General features: G+C 39.5%; 1 protein-coding gene across 1 annotated transcript in view; it reads left to right on the forward strand.

The window, feature by feature from the left end:
- ACSL6 (acyl-CoA synthetase long chain family member 6) overlaps positions 1-8622 on the forward strand; it is a 56314-nt gene extending 47692 nt beyond the window's left edge. The window contains 4 exon segments of the mRNA XM_005418679.3: positions 1-86; positions 814-915; positions 1894-1965; positions 4004-8622. The exon segment at positions 1-86 is cut by the window's left edge and continues 32 nt beyond it. Of these exon segments, the coding sequence (XP_005418736.1) occupies positions 1-86; positions 814-915; positions 1894-1965; positions 4004-4144 (401 nt within the window). The 3' untranslated portion in view covers positions 4145-8622.
- Positions 8623-9160: the final 538 nt, after the last annotated feature.

Raw genomic sequence — 9160 nt, forward strand, 5'->3', positions numbered from 1 at the left:
AATACATTGCACCGGAGAAGATAGAGAATATCTACATCCGCAGTGACCCTGTTGCTCAGATCTATGTCCATGGAGACAGCCTGCAGGTACAAACCAAGCTTTCAGAAAATCTTACTTCACTCTTAGTAGTTAGAAGACAGAGAGCTGGGCTTGAAGGAAGGGAAAATGAGAGTGGATCACACCACGTTGTCTGCCTCCTGCTTTGGAGCTGGCTGACAGCCAGGCAGGAACTGAGCTGCTGGTGTGACCCTGAACAGCTTAGAGAATGCTGTGACCAAAGATCAAGCTTTTAAGTTGGCTTTGGTGTCACTCTTTGGGTCTCCAATGCTGTCCTTTGCCACCATGCCTGTGGTAAGCCAGGAAAAGGCAAAGCCACTGCTGCCCTCAACACTTCCTGCCCATTCTGACCAATCTTGTTCTGTTAATTTGCACATTTATACACACACTTACAGCTTCTGAAGCCATGGCGATTCATCCTCTGCATTCAAGGCTCACAAGCATGAGCCTTCCCTTGGCATCAGAGTTTGCCTGGGATTTGCAGGGCCATGTGAATTATTAATGTCCAGGAGGAGCACAAACCCAGCTGAGGATATTAAAACTGCTGGTAAATGGAGTCACAGACAACCTTTTATCTGAGAAAAAGGCACAGACATCAGAATGTACTTCATGATGATATGTTAGCAAATTATTGACATAATTAAACAAGAAGTGGTAAAAATGCAGAAATTCAGCTGACTTGTGTATTCACTTCAATGTGGAGCCTGGAATATGGTTCAGCTTTAGCCTGCAACTCTCCTTCTCCTTTACCTACAGGCCTTCCTGGTGGGAATTGTGGTGCCTGATTCCGAAGTCATGCCAGGTTGGGCAAAGAAAAGAGGGTTTGAAGGAACATATGCAGAACTCTGTAAAAATAAGGTTTGTATCTGCAGTACAGACTTTTTTTTTTTTTTTTTTTTTGCTGTAGCATTATGTGTGCACAATACTGTGTCTAGGAATGACAATTTCAGTGACAAGAATTATTTCCTCACTGAACATTCAGCAGGGTTGACCTGGATCCAGTGATATGTGTTGACTGGTGGTACCAACCGCTGCCAGTGCTGGTGTGGAGGGGCCAAGAGTCTCTCTTGCAGAGAACAACAGTACAGCAGGAGGAGAGGTTGTGTTTGCTTAGATTTCTTAAATAAGACAACTAAACAAGACTTATTGCTGGTCTTCTCTGTGGTGACCAGCAACAGGACCAGAGAGAAGGGCCTGAAGTTGTGTCAGAGGAGGTTTGGATATTAGGAAAAGGTTTTTCCCAGAGAGGGTGGCTGGGAGCTGGAACAGGCTTCCAAGGGGACTGGTCACACCATCAATTCTGACAGAGCTCAAGGAGCAATTAGATAATACTCTCAGTGTTATGTGGTGTGACTCTTGGACTGCTCTGTGCAGGGCTGGGAGTTGGATCCCATGGTCCTTGTGGGTCCCTTCCAGCTCAGGACATTCTGTGATTCTATAAAAAGGACCCCAGTCTTAAACACATGCTCTCTAATACTGAGGAACTGCATTGGATCACATCAGTAAATACTGATGCCACTGAACCATTCCACTGTCTGTGGGCAGTGATTCTGCATTGAAGTTTGGCAGATGGCTGAAGGACTGTGAATTTAACAGCTATGTCACATTGCTGGTTTGAAAATAGAACCATACTTTTTATACCAAGGAGACACTCAACATCACCACATTTAAGTGTAATGCTTATACATTACAACAGAATTTGGCTAATTACATACTAACTGTTAGTAAGGTACTTGAACTTTGCTCAGAAACACTTTTTTTTTGTGAACAGTGAGCATTAATTGCATGTAAGGTTGACAATGGTAGCTCATGAGGAATTTCTGTGTTTTAATGCAGGAACTGCAGCAGGCGATAATGGAAGACATGGTACGGTTAGGGAAGGAGAGTGGGCTTCACTCCTTTGAGCAGGTAAAATGAAACATCCTTCAGTGTGCTCAGACAGGCCATTTGTCTGTATAGCAGAAGGATTTGTCAGCATTTATCATGTTACTACAAATCTTTGTTGCAGCTGCACATGATATTTTTGGAAAGAGCTTTATTGCTGGCAAGCTGTATTTATTCCTTTGGAAAAATGCATTTGCTGTGATTCTGCTTCCCACCCATGTCTGAAATTTGAATTAAATTTAGTGAAAGTTTTGGGTGCAGAGGTCAAAATCTTAACTGGGGACATGGATAATCTCCAGAAAACCAGAGGTCAAGATAAACATCTGTAGGAGTCTGACTTTTCTGCCACTGAAAGCTCTGTTAGAAATTGGGTCACTAATTACTACTCTTATACCTGACCTGGAAATGCTGCTGGTTTCTTTATCTTTAGTCTGGGCACTAGTTCTTTCCTGCTTGTGTAAATATTTCTGCAATAGAGCTACAAACACTTCAGAAGGGGAGATCTGAAATCAACTGTGGTCTATATAGCATTAAAAACACAGAAAAATTATCCACCCCACTTTAAAATGTCAAATGTTTATTTCTGTTGAAAAAACCAAGCATCTTAATCATTACATATAATTAGCAAGGGCTTTTTTGCTTTTGTTCAGACTGTTTCTGGGTGATAATTCTAATGAGTAATTCACCATATTGGAGTGGAGCAGAAGCATCATTAAACATAACCCTATTATTCTTAATTTCTCAATTACCTATGCAAATGAAATGGCAGCAAAAAAGAAATTTATTTAAAAATAATTCAGTATAAAGCATAGTTTTTAATGCACATAATTGTCTGTGCCAATAAGTCTTGTTTGCCTCTGCCATGGTCTTCACAGTATGAAATATCCTCATGTAATCGATTTCACCAGCAGTTTACAATTAATAAAGTATAAAGTAGTGAGGAAAGTCTTGTCATCTTTCTAAAAATTGGAATAAAATAATAAGAGAATAGAATAAAAAATGATACCATTTTCAAAATTAAAGGGCTTCAAAACTTCATCTTTGTTGCAACATGTAATCTTAAAACCAAATTTTGAGCCAGATACTGTGGCTAATATTCATTTGGAATGGGATCCCCTGTTTATGGGGATACTCTTTATCATCCCCATCCTCATCTGCAGCTTGGATTTGTGTCTTGGGAATGACAAGTGTGACTTCTACAACCATCAGCTTCCAGGATCTGAAAGCTAGTGCAGCAAATAGGGGAGCATTAATAGTGTGAAGACTGATTTATGAAGGATTGCATGGGGGCAGGGCCTGGACCATGATGCTTACAGGGAAAGATGAATCACATATCTAAGGAATGGAAAATGGATTTGCAGCCTATATTGCTGCAGCTCCCAGCCAAACAAACTGCAAAGCAGTCTGGCTTGGGGAATCACAAAAGCAGCAGATGGCTGGGGAATTTTGTCTTAAATCGGTGGGCTCTGACCAGTCACGCAGCAGTTTTCTGCTTTCCCCCACACCAGCACGGGAAGGAAAAGCTCACTCCCATCTGTGCTGCCAGGCTCCCCACTGTGCTCAGAGCCACTGCCTCAAACAAGGGCAGCCTTGTGAAATGCCATTTGTGCTGCCTGAAAGATCTGTATCATTTTAATTAGCTAAAGATGATCATCATGTACATGCTTTGTGCCTGAAAAGCTTCATGATAATTTTGCAATATTGAATCAGTGCTGTTTACTTTTGCATTGGGGTTAAGTTGAGGTTTCCTAGCACAACTCCCTGCCCTCGCCCTCTTCCTCACTGCCTTTCAGCTGTGTGAAACTGCAGTGATGATCTCACACCATCCCTTGTGCACTGCCTCACTGTGCTCCGGCCTTGCTTTCATACAGAAAAGCAATTTATGTGCTCATTCTCTTGGAGAGCTCCCTTCTGTGGGCAGGGGATAGAAATCCTGGGGACTCAGCAGAAGAGTGCCCTGGACTTTAGGCACCACCAGAGGGAAGCACAGCAAAAAAAATTAATGCTTATTCAGTGTGATGCCTGTAACCTTTGCTATAAATATATTCCTCTTTTATTTTAGGTCAAAGCCATTTATATTCACTCTGATATGTTCTCGGTGCAAAACGGTTTGCTGACACCAACATTAAAGGCTAAGAGACCAGAACTGAGAGATTACTTCAAAAAACAAATAGAAGAGCTATATTCAAGCATCTCCATCTGAAATCACGGGAAGAATCTTCTGAGTAATGGACTTCATAGCAATATTAGAATAATACTCAAAAACTACAGAGCCAGAACGACACTGCTGAAATGGATAAGCATCTGAGTCTTACATTTGAGCCTTTCATTTTTCTAGGATTTCATCACTAACCATATTTTACCTTATTTTTGCCATCAAGTGTGATACAATTTCTTTTTTACTTTACGTATACAGTAAGGCACTACTAAAAGTTATGCTAAATTGCCACAAAATATGCAGAAATTTCAATCTATGACCAAGTAAATTATGGAAGTATATCTTTTAAATAACTACAAACATTTCTAGTTAAAATAGGGAAAATTTCAGGTATGTCTGTTGATATTTGATTGTATACAACCTAATATATTAGAAACTAAAATAATAAGTAATTCAATAATGTGGTCTACCTCAAATAATCAGTGACTGATGGTGAAAGTAAAAGTCTATTTTCTCTGATTTGGAACTTCAAGCTGGATATTGGTTTATATAGTAAGTGATAGTTTTTATATTTTTCAGGACATAAATGACATTGCTTTGATTTAATCATCGATGACTTAACAACCAGAACAGAAATAGGAAGGAATTTCCCACTATTTGTACTTAATAGACCTATTAGTATATTACATCTAATGGATTCATGTTACCTGGAAATTACAAGAACAGGGTAGGAAGCAATAGCACAGAATTCCCTCTATTTCCTTTTCATCCAAACAATTTACCCATGGTATGCAGATTCTGCATTAGGGCTCCTTCAGTCCAGTGCACTCAAGGACATCTGAACTGCTCAAACAGAGAAGGTTGGAAAAGCATCACTGGCTCTGTGGTGGCTTTAGGTGGGAGTTCATGATAATCCATATGCTCCCAATCTCTAATTTATTACTTCATATGCTGCTAATACTGCATAGTCCAGCTGGACTAACTCCCTTCAGAAACAGTGCTAAAGAAATTGAGCACAAGGAATAAGCTGTGATTCTGGATGGGGCTTAGCAAAATGAAAAGGTTTGGGAAAAGGCCAGCCTGAGATGCAGCAGTGGAGGGCATCCTATCCTTTATCTGGCCATGGAAGGGGAAGGAATACTGCCCCAAAAGACTCATGGGGATGGGCTAAAGGCTGTGTTGGCCATTGCTGTGCAAGGCAGAACAGTGCGTGTGGTGGCAGAAGGGCCTGTTATGGGAACGTCTTTATGGTCAGACATCTGGAAGCATCAAATCCCATTGGCATCACCTCCAATGGCCTCTCTGGGATAACCAGCAAGTTGTCTGGATAAAACCTTATATTTCTGTGGTCATCAGAAAGGGGATAAGTCTCACAAGGAGTAGGAACAGACTCTAGAGCTCTCTCTTGGTACAAAGCATGGTACAAGGCAAAGAGAAAACTGTCATGTCAAGTTGCTTGAATACTTGGACTGTTGATAGCTTCTTTCTGCTGAACAGGGTCCTAAATATCTGTGTATTTTACTAGCTGATGTTTGTTGCACCAGTACATGCTAGCATGGAGCTGTGCCTGCTAGATCTTTGCTAGGACAGTGGAAGCACACTTATTTTCTCTCTTATAGTGGAATCCACTGTAGACTTCTGAAGCTAAAAGTTTAAATTTTTAATCTAAACAGTATCTTATTTTCTCTCTGAACTTCTGTTGCATGCTTCCAAATGAAATAAATTGAATTAATAAGTTAGTGTTTTATGAAGACTGATTTATTGCAGTGATTTCAGAATAAAATGATGCAGAGGAAACCGTATCAGTAACATAATGACTCAAAAGAATGTGGCAGTTTGATTTATCAAATGTGCGTTTGTCTGGATCCCTTTATGCATCTGATTCCTCATTTGATTTCAGTGCAGTGACTCATATCAGTCCAAAGCAAGTACAGAAATATCTGAGATCTGATGGGATCATCATTTTTCACCAATGTATGCAGCAGTAGCATCCCTGGGGAATTTGCCACGTCAGTGGAGAATAGCGATTATTGCATAAAATCTGGCTCTTTGGGTCAAGTCATAAAGGATTTTTATCTCAGTGAAGTTTAGTTCATATCCTTTTTGTATCAGCCAAAAGACAATCATTACATACACAAGCTTCAAAGCAATGGAGAATTAAATTCAGTACAATTTCCTGTCTGTTTTAATGCAACAGTTTTAAAATAAAACCCCCCAAAACCTAGTCATCTAAGAAAGTAGAGAAAAGCTATTTTTTGCTGGTTTTTTTTGCCATTTGAATTTGATTTACTTTTCTCTTAAGGTGATTTCAGGCTTTTTGAGACAACTAAACTCTCTATAAGTACAGAAGATTCCAATATGAGTTTATTTACAGCTTTGATGGCCATTATTTTTACATATATGACCCCGAATAACATATCTATATTCTTCTTTTGGTATTTGATGCAAAATGTCAGATGCATTAGAGCCAAATATATGAATACCAAAAGAATAAGAAAAAAAAAAAAAAAGCAGACTTGGCCACACTTGGATAATGTAAAATCTGACTTTGTCACACCAAAAGTGTGAATGCTTTCAGAACTTGTGAAAAATTATATAAATAAACTAAAAGCTCTCTTTTATTCTTGTATAATCCGATTTTCCTCTGCAGGTCACTGTCTCACTACAATCATAACGATATAAGAGATTAACAATTGAAAAACAGACATGCATAAGGCATAAGCTAGGCTCAATCCTGCTTCTCTTCAAATTCCAGGCATATTTATTTTGTATTGAGCTGTCTTAAACTGAAACACTTCTTGTGACCACCAAGGAAAAATCCCCATGACTGTCCAATAACCAGTTTGGTTTTGGGTTTGTTTTTTTTTTTTTTACCTTAAGATAAATAATTACGAAATTAGTTTCTATTGTTCATCTTCAAGAGTGGCAACTCTTTTTGCAGTCAGTTTTAGAGTTGCAGTACTGCATTCTTGGTTCTTCCTGGGCCTGGTGCTATGCCTGTGGAATCACTGGAAGAATGTCTTATATATAAAAAACCACAATAAAATACATTTTTCAGGAAGAGGCTCTTGCTTAGTTATATATTTTGTATGTTCTTTGCTTGATATATGCACAGAGAAAAAATCTGTTCTGCCAAAATGCACAAAGTGTGAGCAGAAACCAGACCAGAGTCTTTAACCCCATGTGGGCAGGGAATACATGGAATAATTCTGTCCTGAAAGGCACATTTGCAAGTTAAAATGCTTGATGCACATTAGGTGAGACGGAGATGGTGAGTTTTTATTGATAAAATACCATTTTGCAATCTGTTAGTCAGTATCTATCAGCAACAGTAAAGTCCAGTCTCGTTGTTGCCATGAATATGAAATTCTCATGTGTAACAAAATAATCTGACCTTAACTTCTGGAATGAAAAAAATTAATTTAGTTTTTTTTTTTTTTTTAGTTTTACATGTGTTAAAAGCACAAACTGCTGATCTATATGTAAATAAATGCTACAAGATGAATGTAAAATGGGAAAGAATATACTATTTTTGCATGGTAATAGGTGACTTAAAGACCTCTTGATGCCTTAGAAAAAAAATTGAAAAAGCATTTTATTTAGAGGCAATTCTATTGGCCTACCTTTTGTATCTTTAGTTCACTTTGGTATTCTCTGGGTGGGGAGGGGGGAATCAGAATTAATCATTGTTCTTCTTGGAACTGATGTTCTTCAATATTTTACACATTTGGTGGTTTCTATACCACCTTTGCTCCTGTGAAACAATGAAGCTTTTGAGAGAAATCTGGATGCCTGTAGCCCAGAAATGAAAAAGTTTTAGATCCCTTGAATTCTTCCAAAGAAAAATGTTTTCTGAGGCATCTGGAGTCCCTTTAAGCCCTTCATTTCAGCTTTTTGTTATGTATTTTAGCAAAGTAAAAGCAGCCAACAAATGAGGCATTTTGGTAAGTGTTGCCTATTGTATTTTCAACTGAAAGTGAAGGGGGGTAAAATTTAACATATACATTTGTGTAAAAAAATCCTAACTGTTACTAAAAATTTTTCAGTTTTGGTATATTAGCATGTATATCAAAGAGTCATCTATGGAAACTTTTGTAAAGAACTAAATTTTCACCTTTCTCAAAACTGCTCATAAGATTTTCTCGTGAACTGACATCCAATAAAAGCTCTTTTATAAAATCCGTTGTTCCTCCAGCACTTTGTCCTCACCATTGGTATGAAGTCATTCAGAATGTGTGGCTAAACTAAATGTGTTGTAAAAATAAGAAATTATGTAAAATAAAATAACGACCAAAAGCATATTGGGACACGAGATTGATTTTAGCAATCTCCTATGAAAACTAATTGTTGCAAAGTTCTCTGAAGATGCAGCAGTCTTTCTGTAATGGTTTCGATTTTAATTTAAAATCAATAATAATATAACCACATGTATATGCTTGTTTAATATGAATTGCAATTGGGAATGCATAGTATTTTTTCAGATTGTGTCTAAACCAATAAAGTTTCAAAGCATACGGGCTCTATTCCGGTTTTTGTGTGCACTTGTATCTCCCTTCACTTGGAAATCCAGACACGCCTGAAGTGCCCACAGCCAGGTTGGATGGGGCTTGGAACAAGCGGGTGCGGCAGAAAGTGTCCCTGCTCATGGCAGGGGGGAACAGGATTTTATCTGGGGTCCCTTTAACCCAAATCATTCTGCTTCTATACGCTCTATTTTTTCAGGTAACGAAACACGGGGTCGGAGCAGTACAGGGGTTATCACACACACGATTTATTGACTCCATTTTCATACGGGAGTTTTTTCCCTGTGAGGGCGGCGAGGCGCTGGCACAGGGTCGCAAGGGCCCGGAGTCGCCAGATCCGCTGAAGGTGTCCGGTGTCCCACGTCCCGTGTCCCGCGTCCCTGCCCCATAGACGCTCCCTCCTGAGGGCAGCTCCATCACATGGGCCGATCCCCTCATGAGGGCCGCTCCCTCGCACAGCGCGATCCCTCCCGAGGGCCACTCCCTCACGCGGGCCGATCCCCCATGAGGGCCGATCCCCCCTGAGGGCCCCCCCCTC

Source organism: Geospiza fortis, unplaced genomic scaffold, assembly GCF_000277835.1.
Source record: "Geospiza fortis unplaced genomic scaffold, GeoFor_1.0 scaffold55, whole genome shotgun sequence".
Lineage (NCBI taxonomy): Eukaryota > Metazoa > Chordata > Aves > Passeriformes > Thraupidae > Geospiza > Geospiza fortis.